Genomic DNA, 18,081 nt, shown 5'->3' on the forward strand with positions numbered 1-18,081 from the left:
CTGATCTAAAATTTTTATCAGTTTATCTTAGAATTTTTCACCCAGAATATTAAGATACATTTGCAAGTAATATTCACTTGTGTATCACTTTAAGGTAATGTTTCTTTGCTTTTTTTTTTTTTTTTTTTTTAATTAGTCACTTTCTTCACTTTGGTGTCTGAGGACCTGTGTTCTATATTCAGTGTTTTCATGGTAGCAGAAGAGTTCCTGTTAGCTTTTTCTTTCTGTTAGAGGAACAAAACAGTGATTTTCTGTTTGGACTGGGGCCAGGCAGTGCCTTGGGAGATTATCTGATTTTAGAGAGAGACCTCAGATGCCTGGGGTGATGATATTCAACATTCCATAGTCACAGATATCTTGGCCTAAGCAAAGGTATGAGCTGTAGAAAAGTTTTAAACTGTATTTTAACAGTATCAAGAAATTAAAATATCAAGTTGTATAGTTGCAGTTCTGTTTTATGATGTAGAAAATACCATATTTCAATTTATCGATGGCCTTCTGAGTTTGATTTCATTAATACTTTTTCGATGGAAGCAATTCTTTACTACTAATCTACTGTGTTAACTACTAATCTACCGTATGTTAAGTGAAATTTTATTAGAGCTAGAGGAAAATCATTATGTTACAGGTTTCTATCTTAACTATGCTTCTGAATTCGTGGCAATGTGTACAGTAAACTAAATAAGATTGCATGCAGTTTAGAATTCCAAAATGGAAAGAATCCCTCCCTTTTATCGTATTTTAACAGTAAATTTCTGAGTTCTGTGAAGTTTTTTGTAACTCATAGCACCCACTGACTAAAAGTACTGCTGCCTTTGGTTTTTTCTTGTAACTTGTGCCCTGTTGACACCATTTTCTATTCTTTTACATGTGTGTTTCTTATCTGCCTTAGCATATCAGTTTGCAGTTGAAAGTCAGGCACTCTGTGTACTCTGTTCCTGGTTGTTAAGCTAGTATCATTAATTTCAGTTTTCTCTATGTTTTTTTCTTTTTTGTGGTACTCTTTCATCTCAAACTGTGTACTCTCCTGTAGCTGTCAGCTTTCTCACAGTTTTCTGTTTGAAAGGGAAATGAGAAATTTTTATTTGTAAATGTGAACAGCCTGATTTCATTCAGCTTGAAATGAAATCCAATCTTTTGGTTGCCTGAGCTTGGGCATGGGTGGGAGGAAGAAGAAGTGGAGAGATCTGTTAAGAAGAGCTTCAGAACTTCTATAAATCTATCATACTTTATACAGTACAGCATCACGAAGAACCAAGACAACTTAAAGCTACTCACATTTCTTGTTGTCTATTTTGTTTCATAGCAAATATATAAATGGTATGAACATATTCCATGGCATACTAATTCCTTTCAGCAATTACATGTGAAGTTAAAACAATTAATGTAGGCAATAAATGTGTATTTTAGAACGAATGCATTTTCTGATCAGTTCTTAGCTTGCAGATGCTAAAGATTAATGATGAATTAATTGGATACAAACAGGTATTTTATCTTGACCAAGTATGGTGGAAGGATCTCTGGAGCAATGAGAAGCATCGTTACAGGAAGTATCGGCATTGAACAGAGGCTTAGATCTATAACTGTTTTTAGTAAGATAGAGAGTAGACTGTAAGCAGTTTAGAAGTATCATTTTGATAAAAGTGCACATCTTTGAAAGTGTAGAAAGAGCTTAGTCACGTGTTTAGTCATGTTTTGTGGTTGGACTTGGTAATCTTTAAGGTCTTTTCCAACCTGAGCAATTCTGTGATTCTATGTATTTTTAAAGTAGTAGGGTTTAAAAAAAAAAAAAATCTAGCTGCAATCTGATCCTGAGAAGAAAGTCTTCAAAAAGAGGCTAATACGGAGGATAAGTTGGTCAACATTGTATGCATATTCAGAGGCAGTAAGGGTAATCTTTCATCTTTCAACTGGTTATAGAATGGTTGGAGCTATTTAAGGGTTACTGCTGAAGAAAAATAAATGTTTTTTAATAATGCTTTAGGCAGCAATCTAGAGGACATATGATAAAGAGTGACATATAACTGTGTGCAGTACTGTAGGAGAAGTAGATTGACAAGCAATCAGGAGTGTAAATCAATTAAGTAGTGCAAAAGGCTGTCCAGGTGGATAAAAATGCAGGTTCTGTGCATTGCAGTGATCAAAAAGAAAATGATTGGTGAAAAGGATCAGTAAGGGAGTAAAGAACCACAAATAGTGCACTGTGATGCTCTATAAATCCGTAGCACTTCCACATCTTAAATACTTTAAGCAGATCATATGAAACATTCTGAGTGTGCTTGACAGGCTGATCAAGAGTGTGGGAAAGATTTTTGTATAAGAAAGGTAAAATGCTGCTTCTTGAAATACATCTTATGGGTAGGTTTCTGTATGATGGAAGTCTGTGAAATCCAAGATGGCGTGGAGAAGGGAAGTAAAGAGTGGTTATATGGCTGTTTGCAATAGAATTAGAAAGAATGATTAGAGCTAGTACAGGGAAATGAACGAAAGTTTTGATAGTTGAGCCAATTGCATACCTGTTTTAATTCGAGAGAATTATTTTTTTATTAGAAAGTAAAGAATGGACTTAGAATTACGCAGTGAAAGTGGTACGAATATGAAAGGAATATATACCTGTGCTGCCATACATCATTTTTAGATTATGGTGATATACTCTTCCAGTTCCACACATGAGTGTTCATAAATGCATCTGCTTTATAGCACTGTATTTTTCCACAAGTTTTCTAGTCCGTGTTTTATAAAAGAAAGAAATGTAATATTTGTCCACATCAACACAGATTTTTAGAACACTACAACCATAATTCTGCCTTTTGGATAATGGTTGGACTTAATGATCTTCAATGTTTGTACTGGAAGTTATTTTCCAACCTAAATGATTTGATGATTGATAACTAGTATTTCTTTTTCTGTATGGTGTTTTATTTGAATCCTATGCTTAAAGAGCAACTTTGGTGGAGTTTAAAATGTAATATCCAAGATAGTAATATCCAAGTTTATACTTGCATACAAAGAGATGGAGGTTCTATTAAAATTATTTCTAAGTAAAGGTAGGCTAACTAAAAGAAGTCTGTGGCTAAACTCTGCCAGCAACAGTGCCAGGAAGATGCAGATCAAATCACTGAGTGATCATTAAATGATCTCCTGAGATCTCTTGCAATACACGTTTTTATGACATCCTTCACAATATTCTCAAAACATAAATCTCATTTTTGATCAGTTATTTCCTGAGGTAGATGATTTATTAATATGAATATTCCATTAACCATTAACTCTGGTCCTGAAGGGCTCATAGAATCTTCATAATTTCTATTTATTTTTTTAAGTTCACTTTTCTTGTCTTTTATATGAAGTTGTAGATTATGAGTTCGCTCACCCCTGCCCCACTTCACAACCCTAATTTTTCCACATTATTGCTATAGTTACAAGATAGATGATGATGATAAATTAAACATGTTTATATTTTTGGAAAAGACAAAATCAAATATTGTTATGATATAAAGGTAAAAGGGAGTTTATAGTTCATTAGCAGTCAAAAGGCCTATTAACTCATTACCAAGTCAATATTTTTATGCCTATTGACCCAGCTGTCTTGTTAGAGATGCAGAAGTGATTACAGAGAGGATGTGAGATGGTTTGTTTTTGTTTTTTTCATTAAGCCTTGGAACAGCAGGAGAAATGGCAAAGACTGGGAGAGAGCTGCCAGAAAAGTGTAGAAGATTGTGACTTTACGATAGAATAATGAAAAACGCTGGATAGAATTTAAGTAATCCATTAATCTGAGGCTTTGAGAATTTCATTCCTCCTGTAGTTCTGGTCAGACAAGTAAGTAGTTAAAAGATTCAAGGGATGTAGATCAATTTAAGGAAGCATGCCTAGATGAGAGAGGCAAATGTTTTAGGTTAGTTTTAGTTTGCCATCAGATTTTAGTGCTTGAGTGTGAGCTATTTCCCAAAGAAATTCAAGCATCACATTTTTTCTAGTTAGCTGATTACTATATTGCGGGCAAGTGCAGCATTGAGGAAGTATATTTCAAACTAATTGATTTTGTTAATTAGAGATTTGTCTTGGTGAGTCAGTTCATCTCGCTTCCCTTTTCATCACTGCTAATCTTCTGTTTTTTTCTTGTTGCTATTCCTTTTTTCTTTTTTTTTTTTTGAAATGGAAAAATCACTCTGATTTTCCGTTCATGTTTGGAATGTCTCTATATGAGCACTCTGGAACTGTAAATGTGCAATAATGAATCAGGACTGAAAGAACAGTTTCAAGATTTTGTAGCGCCGTCCTCAGTCATCTCACTTTATGCTCTTAAAAGCAATTTCAGCGCATCTTATTTAGAAGAGAATGGTATAAAGTTGCTTGAAATAAAACGTCTCTTAGGAAAGTTTTTTTCTTTGAACAAAGTAAAAATTCTGCATTTCGAATTATCTTTTCATGTGATGTTTTTCACTGATGTAGTAAGTAGATCAAATCAAGGGGGAGCATTGAATTCACTGAAATTCACTTAGTCACTTGACATGGCTTGACACTTAACGAAATGAACTATGCTGCTTATGTCTTCATTATACCAATTTTTTTTTTTATTCTATGCCTCGTGATTAGGAGTGTACAATTGCTTACATTTTAATGGTATAAATTGACCGCAAAATTAATTTCTCACTGAAAAGGACCATTTTGCTTTTGCTTTGGGATTCTAAGATGATCAGAGGGCTGGAGCACCTCTCCTATGAGGAAAGGTTGAGGGAACTGGGCTTGTTTAGCTTGGAGAAGAAAGGGCTTCAGGGAGACCTCATTGTGGCCTCCCAATATTTGGAGGGAGCCGTTTAAACAGGAAAGGGTATGACTGTTTACATGGTTGATAGTGATAGGACAAGGGGGAATGGTTTAAACTAAGATGGGAGGTTTAGGTTAGATATTAGGAGGAAGTTTTTCACACAAAGGGTAGTGACGTACTAGAACAGATTGCCCAAGGAGGTTGTGGATGCCCCATCCCTGGAGGCATTCAAGGCCAGGCTGAATGTGGCTCTGGGCAGCCTGGTCTGGTGGTTGGTGACCCTGCACATAGCAGGGGGTTGGAACTAGATAATCACTGTGGTCCTTTCCAACCCAGGCCATTCTGATTCTGCGGGGGGGGGGGGCCCGAAAAAAAATCCCCTGGCTTCATGAAGTTACAATGATAATTTTGGTGGTGGTTTAAGGTTTTTTTATTTAAAAAAAAAAAAGTCTGTCTATTATTCATTATTTGCCTGGAAAAAGAGATTAAAGTACATGCTCAATAGTCTTAGCGATTCTTCAAATAGAATATTCTGAATTTCTAGCCAGTGTAGTTTTCACAGTTTTGACAGAAGAGATACCTTACACTAGCTAATGAGACAAGGTTGATAGCATGGTAGTTAAAGTGGGACCTTTCACAATCAAATTTTAATGTCACCAAAAAATCACATCACTAGCAATTATTAAGTTAGCAGAAGATTCTCATGCAGTTTTCTGTCATATTGCTAGCAGCTGCTAAATAAGTACAGTTGTAGTTTCATTTATCTCTTGACTGTCCTTAACAAGGAATGTTAAAGAGAAACCTGAGTAAGGTTTTACCCTTACTCAGTGAATCCAATAGTGAATAAGGTCATCAAATTATGTTAATATTAAAATAATCACACTTAAAGCAGTTAGCTTTTTAAATGTCAAATAGCTGTAAATTTCAGTGAGAAATTTGAAGGAGGGGTAAATCATAAAGATTAGAAATTATACAGTTACCAACAGTTTTCAGTATTGTAAAATGGGATGTACATCTTGATATCTGTTTGCATTTCTCATAAATGTTGTATTTATCTTTATTGCTTTCTTTCACATGTAAGTGAATGAAGTGTTTCTTAGAGTTGTGATAGCAGATTCTTGTTAAAAAAAAGTTGTTCTTGAACTGTTAATGAGTTTAAACTTCTTACAGAATCTTGTCATTTGATTCCAGTGCAAATCAACTGAAGCAAATTAGGATGAGTGCGATGATAGTCATAATATAATGAGAAGAAATGTGATGCTGAAAGAAAAATGACTAGTTCTGAAGGTTGTTTTTATATTTTGTGTATTTCATTATACGATTTTAGCTTCAAATCCATGTGCTGCTAATGAGGGCAGAGGTCCATGTTCTCACATGTGCCTGATCAATCACAACAGAAGTGCTGCATGTGCATGTCCACATCTGATGAAACTTTCTTTAGACAAGAAAACATGTTATGGTAAGTTTTTCTCCCAACACCTGGCAATTATCTTAATTCTTTGAACTTAGCAAATTAAAATAGTCTTAGAAATAGTCTCTGCAGAGCATTTTAATGATAGTTTTTAAAAAAAAGCGTCTAGTTTTTGAGAAGTATTAACTTATAGTCATTATATGGGATGTGTGTACCTTTGGTATTTATTACCACAATTTATCTATTGCTCATATATTTGATATGTTAGCAGAATTTAACAAAGACTTATATTATAAGGTTCATCAGAAAATGATGAGTCAAGTAACTTGAATAGCAAGAATATACTTATGAGCGTTAATCTCTATCCGTTCTTCTAAGATTTTCTGAGCATCACTTTCAAGATTAAGAAAAAAACTAGGGCTGTTTCAAAAGTAATGCCTCCTATTTTATAATGTTGGCCCGTGGCATCAGAGGCAGATATTGGTGGTATGGTGGTAGAGGCTGAACTTTGTCACCAGTATTCTATTTCATTTTGTTGCTGTGCCACAGATGGCAGCAGAGGGGCAGTCTGACAGAACAGTGTCTGAAATGGAAGTGCATATGGAGGAAAAGTGTGTCATTGAATTTCTCTATGCGAAAAAAAACGACACCCATTGACATTCATCAATCTCTGCTGAATGTTTATGGAGATCGGAGAGCGGATGTGAGCACAGGGAGGCAGTGGATGATGGTTTCAGCAGAAACCTCAGCAGAGGTGATAGTGGCGTGAAAGATAAGCCATGTTCAGGGTGGTCATGCATAGCTATCACGCCACTAAACAAGGAGCACTTTGACCAACTCGTGCACGAATCAGCTAATGGTGCTGACTATTTTGAAAAACAGTGCTTTTTAGCTGAGTACTTGCTCTACCAAATTGTGTTACTGTTCTCACTGTATCTGTTGTAGTTTCTGTGGAAATAAATAGGAGGCATTACTTTTGGAGCAACCTACATAAAATGAGAAGGAAATGTTAGACATATAGCCTTGAAGAAGTGCTTTATATATATTAATGAACACTTTATTTTTCAATCCCTAGAAATGTCAAGAAATTGTGCCCACTACCTGTTATGTAAAGCATTACTTTAGTCAGTGTTGATTAATCATGTTAAGGAAACCTCGAGAAAAAACGTTTTATTGTGTCAAGAATATTGTGGTATGAAGTTACCCTTACAGTTCATACACAGACCTTTGCTTCAATAATTTAGACTTCTGAGATAAAAAGTAGTGGTTTTTTTTTTTTTTGCTTTTAATGTGTTTATTGTTTTGTTTTGTTTTTTTTTAAATTAATGATGTCTAAGCTTTAATTATTGAGCTTTGTTTTTTCCTTTTGCCTTGCCTTTTATTGTGGTGTTTTTACTGAGTATTGTTTGGAAAACTTTGTTAGATGGTAGTCTGCTCCCTTTGGAAATGCCACGTATCTGTGATAATGTTCTGTGAGCGTGTTAGAATATTCAAATAATTTTTTTTATTAGGATAAGAAGTTAAATGTTAAGCTCTTCCCTTACAGCTTTGCTGGACTGTATTGATATAATAGCATAGAACCATCTTGTCCTGTACCCAGAATTAATATATTTTCCTGTTATTTTTATGCTCTGTAATGTAATTTATTTCTCAAATAACACTAAGTGCAGGTTTCCTGGAGATGTTAAATCATTCATACAAATTTTATTTACACATTTGCAAATGAATGACTTTTACTCTTGTTAGCAGTGATGTGAAGAGCATGAGGTGATTTTTATTTTCCTATCTTCCAACAGAAAGGAAGAAATTCCTTCTTTATGCGAGACGTTCAGAAATAAGAGGAGTGGACATAGACAACCCCTATTTCAACTTCATTACAGCCTTTACTGTTCCTGACATTGATGATGTGACTGTCATAGATTTTGATGCTGTTGAGGAGCGGTTGTATTGGACTGATGTGAAAACGCAAACCATCAAGCGTGCCTTCATTAATGGCACTGGTTTAGAAACTATTATTTCAAGAGGTAAGTAACATAATGTTGAATTAAAAACAATAATGGGTAAATGTTTGTGTGTTCTAAATTTGCTGATGTATACGTGTTCAAGTTCTTGTTAGGTATACTTTGCACTGGCATTAAATAATGCATGTAAACAATGGGGAAAATAATTTGTTTAGAATTCTTTATTTTTTGAACGTATAATCCTATTAAAATTTTTATTTTTATTGGGATATAACAGTTTTTTAAGTAGGATTAGAATTGCATCATTGTTTTATTACGTAAAGTATATAGTGAGAATTTGGGGAAAAAAAACTGTCAAGTAACGTAAGGAAGCTTAATGAAACTGACTTGTGTTTCTGTTAACATTATTATATTATTTTTAAACTATTATATGGCATTATTTCATAATTTCATCTCTTAATTGATGTTATCTTCTGCTGTGGAGTAATTATAATCATATTTATGAAAGGTGTAATTTATTGTAGATAAAACTTAGAAAATTACCACATTCTGACATTATAAAGACTACTTACTATGCATAAATGATCTCATTTGCTAACAGTCACTTTTATACTTCTCATAAGATCTTAAGATTTATAAGAGTGTACCTGTGGGACTCCTGTTGGATGAAGTCTCATGCCACTGTTGCAAAGATACTAAAGTCATAGTTTAATCTTCTTAAGTATATGAAATCCTTGTTTTTCAGTTCTTCCAATCAAAAACTAAAAATGTTGGGGATAAGTTTCAAGTGGGTCAAAGTTGTGATGTTCCTAATGTAAAGCAGCCACTTAACCTTAAAAATATGTGGCGAGTCTGTAGCAACATCCATGTTAGTTTGTCAGCAGCAACAATTCTGTCAGTCAACATAGCCAAATTAAATTGATAAATATATTACAAACTAATTAACCATAATGAAATCACGCTTGGCCTTCTTCCTCAAGATACTAGACAATGTGAAGGGATGTGCCTAGGCAGAGCAGCATTTTGCTAGTAGGAGTAAAGCAGCGATGTCATACCCAGCTTCTAAGGCAGATATTATCATTTTGAATCAATATCTTGTTAAGGAAGGCAATTATATGCAAAGAGGTTGTGAAGCTATCTCATTAACCACATCTTACTCATGGTCTACTAATGCTACCTACTGTCATAGGTTGGCTCCTTCCAATAATCATGCCTTTCCTAAATGCTACAGAGCCTATTCTTGCTAGTCATTGATCTCCCATGAAAGCTGTTGCACGTTTAATAGAAATTATTTGTGATAGATTCTGGATAGAGCTGTCTGTGTTGGTCAATGCCGACCTTAAAATACATTGTTTCAGAAATTTTTTCATCATCTTTCCTGGCTTTGAAGTTCATAGTTAGTATCATCATTATCTTCAATAACAACAGTAATTTCCTCCAGTGGCTCTTGATTTACTACACTTTATGCCTTAATCTGTGAATACAAGTAGATTTCTTGCAGCTTTTGTGGAGCTTCGTGTGTATTTCATACCTAAGCTGTTTGTTACTTCATTTCCTTCTCACTCAAATCATATAGAGGAAGTAAGTTAACATCATCAAAGCAACATTAGATATCAGCTTCAGAAATAAATTAAAAAAAAAAAAGCATTTTCATTGTAGCTACTGATCTGTATATGTGCTATAGAACTATGAATGCATTCAGTATTAAGCCTGTCTGACAATAAAGAAAGGAGTAGGATTTTAAACTTCATAATAGCTTTGTTTTAGGAAGTCTCTTAATGTTCTATACAGTAAGTATGACTTAAATAGTATTAAGTTTCTTATAATGTTTATATTTCTGAAGTGTGATCTTTAAACTTTCTAGTTGAATTTTTTAAAATATCTAGTAGTGAGTAATAAATTTTTAAGTAGAAAAATGCACTGCAAAAACACAGCATCTGTCTGATAGTGATTTTTTTTTTTTTTTTTTTACAAAAGGATTTATGGTAATTTTTTAGGAGAATTTAAGTGGGATTTCTTCAATCTAATGCTATTTCCATGTTATTTCAATTCTATCAAGCTGAATAGGAAAAAACGATTATTCATTGTTGGCAATCATTTTAACAATGCATCTCCTTAGAATATTCTACACATTTGGTTTAAAACAAAGTAGGATAAATAGTTTCTTTTTCTCAAAGACTGAGAGTAGTCTAGAAAAAAATATCAATAGTATTGCTGTCAATTTTTGCAGATATTCAGAGTATCAGAGGTCTTGCAGTGGATTGGATATCACGGAACTTGTACTGGATTAGCTCAGAATTTGATGAAACACAAATTAATGTGGCACATTTAGATGGTTCCTTAAAAACCTCAATCATCCATGGAATTGATAAACCCCAGTGTCTTGCAGTTCACCCAGTAAAAGGGTAAGATATCTTTGATTTCAAAAAAACAATCTGCCGTAAACCTCACCCAGAGATTTCTTCTTCCTTCAGATTTTTCATTTACCCATTCTGTTTTCTTTCGAACTGGAACTAGGTTTATTCATTTAAAAGATTTTGCTGATAATTTCTCAACTGAATATTGTTTCTCCATCAAAACCTGGTTTTAATTAAATCCTATACTCATTATTTGTATATTTGGCATAATTCTAAGTTTGTGAATGTGTTTTATCTGCTGTTGCATTAAAATTGCTGTGTACACAGAGCAACATTTTTAATATGTTTATTATCTTCAGTAAGCTCTATTGGACTGATGGAAACACCATTAACATGGCTAATATGGACGGCAGCAACAGCAAAATCCTCTTTCAGAATCAAAAAGATCCTGTTGGTAAGTATTATTTCTGTTTCTTAATCAAGAGTACTTTAATATAAACATGTTGGAATGCTTTGTCATAATGTGTCAGTGATAAGAACATGCACAAAGACGTCGTAAAAACTGACATTTTTGTGTTTTTCCATTTGAGGTGTTTTGACCAATTCTAGTTGAATGGAAATTTACTGTAATGGGTCAAGTATTCCATTGTTCACTTGTAGCACTACAGCAGTTTATTTAGGCTGAAGGTGAAATAGAAGCCACTGTGTCCTTCCATCTTTAGTTCATGAGTAAAAGAGTTTAGAGAGCAAGGGTTTAATCAATTAAATCCATGTGAGAGGATTCTTTAACTAGAACTGTGGAACTTTTCTCAATGAAATATCAAATAATGGGAAGATAACTGATATTTTTTTAATAGAAAGGAGCAGAAATTGAAGTGTATATTTTGTAATAATGATTAAACCTCATTTTTAAAATCTGACAATTGATATAATTAAGAATAATTAAGTTATGGCATTCTCTGGAAAACCATATCCTTTCTATGCATACTGTTCTTTGTTTTCATACAGTTAACCTTTCTTTTCAATTTTTTTTTTTTTAAGGGAGTGAAAGAAGTTATGTCAATTGTCTCTGTGCTATATTAATGGCTTATCAAGAAAGTGTTCCAAATTTTAAAGAATTTGACATTTCATAACTGAATATATTAGCAGAAAAAAAAACATTAGTGAAATAACTTTGGCATTAGAGCTAATTTGAATAAAAGATGTCTGACAACTGCTGTATGTTTGATTCAGTGTTACATCTGTGCAGCTGTAAAGACAGTTGTCTATTTATTTGGAGGAAAAAAGTGATAAAACCACTTATTATGAGATGAAGCATATCCTCATATAATAATATTTGGACAATAAGGCTGTGTGCAGCCTATTGCACTGAATGTCATGTGATCACAGGTCACAAGGTCCTAAATTGCAGTGCTTATGGTTTTGTCATTGAATTTGTTGAGTAGCAGTAAAGCCACTGAACCAAATACATGGTAGAGTGGCTTTTTTGTTTTTCTTCTGTAAGTATATCAGTATGGTCAAAGGTTTCATGTGCAAATCCGTGTAGGTTTTGTGGCATTTTTCTTCATGGACATACAGTCTCAGTGGTATAAGATGAACTATTCATGCAGTTAAACATTCTGGAAAGACTTGCAAGACCGAGGATTATGACATAAGTTTTTTACTTCACCACAGAACTGCAAATGAGGCGATATTTTCTCTGTAGTATTGGATTAATTTAACACCTTTGAGATCTCAGTTACTTGAAGTAAGTTATTCCAGATTGAAAATTCCTTTTGCGTAATGAGACCACAGAGATTCGTTTCTCCCTTCTTATAGCCAAACTGAAACTGTGCAAAGTCATAAAGTAGGTAGTATGTGAAGTCTCTCCATATATCTATATGCATGTAAAGGGAAAATGAAGTTAATCAGTGAAATATTTAATTATTAGTAGACATCTTGGCTTATTGTTAGTCAGGATGAAAATAAGATTGTTTTATGGCTGACAAAAAAACAGATACACAGTTCTGTAGTTAAAATGAGCATTAAATTTCTAATGTTATTTTCTAAATATCCAACCACATTAAATACCTGATTAATTGTTATCATTAGCATAAGATGTTTCCATACTAAAAGCAAGAAAACACTACTTAAGAACATTGAGTGGCCTTTTGTTTCAAACCAAGAAATCGTATTTTTATTGTAAGCAAAAGTAAATCTCATGCAGTGCTAGTTTTGAGTATTTGGGGATCTACATGAGAGATCTAATAAGTGAATTCATCTATATGAGAAGATAAGTATAAGGCTTATGAGAGTTAAATACTATGAAAATTTTTGTTTAGTTTTCCGGAATAAAAAAAAATTCACTCTATAGAGTTCAATATGTTTTCCAATCTCTGAGTTGGAAATATGCACATTTTCTCTCAATTTGAATTGTGTTGAAAGAAGGGGACAGTTTTATTAACATCAAGATTGCATAGTTTAGAGTGTTTGGAATCTGGTAGTTTTGCAGTTACGTTTTTGTCTTAACTGGCACATACTGTGTGGATCTTGATAATCCATTCTGCAGTTCAGAAACTGATATATCAGTTGAAAAAGAACTAGTCATTGGAGTTTTATTAAGTTATTTGCTGTGGGAATCAGATTTAGTGCTGTACTTTGTGAGGCAAATTGTTTCATCATGGATATCTTCAGTTAAGCTGTTTGTCATAAAGCTTTAAAAAAACAACCATGTATCTACTGCATTATTTTTAAGAAAACAGATATTATTACATCATGCACTGTTGTATTTCTAGACAGTTTTTGAATATCTTTAATAAAACTCTAAATAAGCAAACATACTGGATCACATCTGGAGCTGTATTCAAGAGGCTCCATAATTATTGGTGTAGCAGTTCTTGTTTCATTTTTTGTCTCCTTTTTGAATATCGATTGTTAATTTCTTCTTTGCTACATACAGCAGAGTCTGCAAACAAAGCATGCAGATGTAAATCAAAAATCTTGCTGAGACTGGCCCTTGAAATTTTATTTTAGATTAAAAAAAAAAGAAATTATTTCTTGAATATATGTGGACATTTAGCATGTATTTCCAAATTTTAAGCACATCACAAAATCACAGAATGGCTAGGGTAGAAGGGACCTCAAGGATCATGAATCTCCAACCACTCTGCCACATGCAGGGCCACCAACCTCCACATTTAATACCAGACCAGGCTGCCCAGGGCTCCATCCAGTCTGCCCCTGAACAACTCCAGGGACAGGGCATCCACAACCTCTCTGGGCAGCTGTTGCAGAACCTCAACGCTCTCTCTGTAAAGAAAAAACATCTCTGTAAACATTACTATTTATACATGAATTGCAAACAGACATAAACTGATAAATAATCTTTCTTAAGAATGAAATAACACTCTTATCTCCCTGGAGAATTTTAAAAAATCTTTTATTTCATTGATTGTTAATAATATCTTAACTCATACTTAAAATATATAATTTATAATATTAAACTATTTTGATATTTCTTATTTGTGAGGAAAATACCATCTGCATAATTATTCTTCTGACTTTATTTTAGCTACATAGTTTAATTTTAGGAAACTCTCAGTTCACTAACATCTGATCTTCAGTCCAATCACTTGCTGCTTAATTTCATGTTAAAAGGAGAAATTGGACAATGCTTTGGGTTATTAGTTGTTCCAGATTACCTTAATGCTGGAAGGATACATGTTAGAGCTGCTCAGTACTATGGCTGTTCTCTCAGAAAATTGCGTTGTTTTTTGTTTGTTTTTTTTTTATATCCTTTATTAGTTAACAGATATATGAGCTCACCTTGATGAACAGTAGCAGTTCTTATCTAGCCAGTGATTCTGGGCTGTATGAAGCACTCTGAGTTTGTGATGCTAGGTCTTCAAGGACAATGAGCCTGTTTTCCTTACACCTCAGTCTTCTGAAGAGCAAAACATGCAGAGACATATGTCTCAGTGGTCAAATAATGAGGAATCCTTCCAAATCAGTATTCTGCTGTGCACACAGCATTGTCATCAGGTAGCTGCTAACACAATTTTTTTTTCCCACAATGCACATGGTAACTTTCACTTTGACAGCATTGAGAAAGGATGTAAACCATCCACACGAAAATGTATCGTGAAGACTGTGGTACTTAAGCAAATCACATGTTTTCATTAGTAAAACCAGGAAAATTCATGGAAAATGAAAACGTATTCTTGTTTTGCGTTAGAAATAATAGAGCACTACAGAAATGAGAACTTGGATAGAAGGAGATTGATATTTCTGTCAGTTGATGCTGTGTAATTGGCATACCCATGCATAGAAATACTATTCTAATAACTAAAATAGTAGAAAATCTAGGCAACATTACATTGTAATTTTTGTGTAAATAACAGTTATAATGACATCATTAGTAGATTTCTGTGCCTGAAATCAGTGAGCAGTCAGGAGTTACAGGGAATAGCAACTGCGATATGGTAGTATGGAAACCTTTGTACCTTTGTAGCACCTTTGTAACTCAGTGGCAGGGTTCGTCCACATTCTCTGGACGGTTTCCTGCACTCGGCTGGAGTACTCAAGTTCTGCTTGTCCCTACAGTATGTGGCACTACCGTTTCACTTGGATCAGTGCTTATTGTGCAAGCTGAAAAGCACTTTGGTGCAGGGAGATGTTGCTAGATCCATCTGCAAAGCAACTTCATCCTTATCCTCCCTTTAGCTAGAGTTGCTTATCCTCTAACACACTTGCAGAGAGGAAGAAATCTCAGTAACTTTAACAAAGATGGAAAACTGCTTTTGAAAAGCTTACAAAGTGGGAGCCTTTTGGCCTACGATGTCAAATGTGCGTAAAGGAGTAGTGGCATGATGCCAGCTGTAACTACTGCTGCGGATGGCGCTGCTTCCTCTTGTCCAAATTTCTCTACAGAGAAGCAGATTACAGGATAGAAGAGTTCTTATGCTGTGCAATTTCTAGATACTGACATTTGTAGTAAAATTCAATATTTTTTTTGGCAGTTTTATGTTGAATGCTTGAGTTCTGGGAAATGTTTGCTACAGAAGCAAACTATTCTGCTAGGTATTGTTACAATGCCAAGCATATTTCTCAGTGGAAAATTTGTTGCTGCCATTTCTTCAACACTTTTGAAGGATTAGAGAATCTGAAATATATTATCTTTTAATTCTTTATTTCTTTTAGAAAATTATATGCTTGCCTTATTGAGTAGGTTTTTTTGCAAGTTTTTGTAAGTTTTCTTGCATCTGACTCCAAAGAGCTGATCACAAGATCAGTTCAGTATGAAACCAAATGAAAATGTGCACTGCAAATTTATTGGTTACTGACATTAAGTTATGATATTTTTATTTTTGCAGCATTTTAAGAGAACTGTATATGTAGGGAGAAAATGGGCCTTGTAGTCCTTAAAATCTCTCACACACACACAAGATTGTTTTTTTTTTTTAAGTCTGAATGTTCATAAGTTTCAAATAAATTTTGGGGTTCTGGTTGACGTTTCCTGGTAGTTAATGACCTCTCTGAGGACTTGTGGTCTTTCAAGTATCTCATTGCCATATGGTCCTTTCATCAGTCACTGATTCATTTCTGCAGATGTTTGGAGAAATAAAAGGCAGAAATATTTCAAGAAAAATGTTGTTTTCTCTACGAATGACCCAGTTTATTTAGTTTTCTTGATTTCTTTGAGTGGATAACAATTACATGTATACATTTTTTCTTGAATACACTATTTTATGAAAAAAGCTTAATGTTAAGTGTATTTTAGGTATTTAAGCCAAAATTAAAGTTATATACTTTAATTACAGGTTTATCAGTAGATTATGTGGAGAACAAACTTTACTGGATCAGTTCAGGAAATGGAACCATTAATAGATGCAACCTGGATGGTGGCAGTCTTGAAGTAATAGACTCAATGAAAGAAGATTTACCAAAAGCCACAGCTTTAACAATAATGGGTAAGTCCAGTGGTAATAGCAATGATTTTCAAACAATTGAATGGTAATTATGAACCAACAAAAACTTGGAAAAAAAAGAAACACATTAGTATTTTATTGTAGATGATTCTCACAGTACATGAGAAACTTTTTTTGTGAGAAAAGTTGGATTCTGAGATGTCTGCTGTGTAATATTTTTTTGTTAAGTTGGTTGAAAAATAAGCTTTTTTTTCTACATTGCACCTTTAGAAATGTTGGGATTTAATGTTTTTAAACATTCCAAAAATTAAAAGGAAGTTATTATCAGGGCAATTTTCTTTACATTTCAGATTGAATGTATCATTGAATTTATTATAATTCTCATTAGCATCTACAGCTCTTGGACCTCACTCGAACAAGGATAGAGTGTTAAAAAAAAAATTGTATTCTGACTCAGAACTAGTGCTTTTATATTCTTCTGAAGATTACTAGAAATATAAATATAATATTTCTGCTTTTTCTGTAAATGCTTTGCTTACCTTTGTTCTAATTTAATTCAAAATCATATTAATTGCTGTGGGATAGTTCTGAGAAATTCTATTGATAGCTAGATTTTTTTGTTGATATAGTTGACTCATCAACTGCTAGTCTCCTTTAAAAAGTATTTCACTTAGTTGATTAACTATGCACGTGTGTGCTTTTGAAGATTACTTTAAATGATCTCCAAAGATTATACACACACTGTACATTGTATTTTAAAGCAGTAACTGCTAAAGAACTTTATTATGAAAATATTTAGTAAGTACTGAATCGTAAATGTTGTCAAAATTAGTTGGAGAGGTGATGTTTTTATATATACATTCATAAACAAAAGCAAGTTTTGTGTCAGAAGGAGTTACGAATGTTAATACGGAAAAAATGTCTTTCATTGATTAGGTTGTAATTGAAAATTAAATGAGGAGATGATCCTCAGGGTGTTATTGGAGGTCTTTAATATGAGATGTTGTAAAGAATATTTGTTCTTAGTGTCACTGAAATATCTGTGCTTTCAAGTCTTTATCCATGATCCACAGAAGATACAAGAGTGATGGTCCATCTGAGATGTAGAATAAAGAGTTTATAGCTATCATCTGAAGAAAAATTTTGTGCTTGTTTATGTGAAAGTAGCTGAGTTTTTGCCAGTATGGAAAGGCAAGTAATACTGCAGCTTAGTTTTTAAGCATGAGGCCACATATGGAGTGTTGTGTCTAGGCCTGGGGCCCCCAGTACAGGAAAGAGATCAAGGTTTTGGAATGAGTCCAGAGGAAGACCACGAAATGATCAGAGAGCTGGAAATCTGTCCTACAAAAACGGACTGCAGGAGTTGGGCTAGTTCAGTTCGGAGAAGAGAAGGCTTTAGGGAGAGCTCTTTATGACCATCCAGTATTTCAAAGGAGGTTATAAACTGGGAAATCAATTTTTTACATGGATAGATAGTGATATGTCAAGAGGGAACAGTTTTAAACTAAAGGAGAGCAGATTTAGATTAGATGTTGGGGGAAGCTTTTCACTGAGAGGGTGGTTAGGCATTGGGACGGGTTGCCCAGGGAGGTTATGGGTACACTGTCCTTGGAGGTACATAAGGCCAGGTTGGATGGGGTCCTGGGCAACTTGATCTAGTGCTTGATCTAGCAGT

General features: G+C 33.9%; 1 protein-coding gene across 1 annotated transcript in view; it reads left to right on the forward strand.

Annotated features, from left to right (window-relative positions):
- The window catches only part of LRP1B (LDL receptor related protein 1B), a 590,048-nt gene that overhangs the window by 424,711 nt on the left and 147,256 nt on the right, over window positions 1-18,081 (forward strand). Inside the window, exons 29-33 of the mRNA XM_042877971.1 lie at window positions 6,099-6,230; window positions 7,979-8,206; window positions 10,374-10,548; window positions 10,860-10,954; window positions 16,299-16,448. Of these exons, the coding sequence (XP_042733905.1) occupies window positions 6,099-6,230; window positions 7,979-8,206; window positions 10,374-10,548; window positions 10,860-10,954; window positions 16,299-16,448 (780 nt within the window). The remainder of the gene's footprint in view (window positions 1-6,098; window positions 6,231-7,978; window positions 8,207-10,373; window positions 10,549-10,859; window positions 10,955-16,298; window positions 16,449-18,081) is intronic.

The sequence above is a fragment of the Lagopus leucura genome, unplaced genomic scaffold (assembly GCF_019238085.1).
Source record: "Lagopus leucura isolate 7727_CA_CO unplaced genomic scaffold, USGS_WTPT01 Super-Scaffold_100019, whole genome shotgun sequence".
NCBI lineage: Eukaryota > Metazoa > Chordata > Aves > Galliformes > Phasianidae > Lagopus > Lagopus leucura.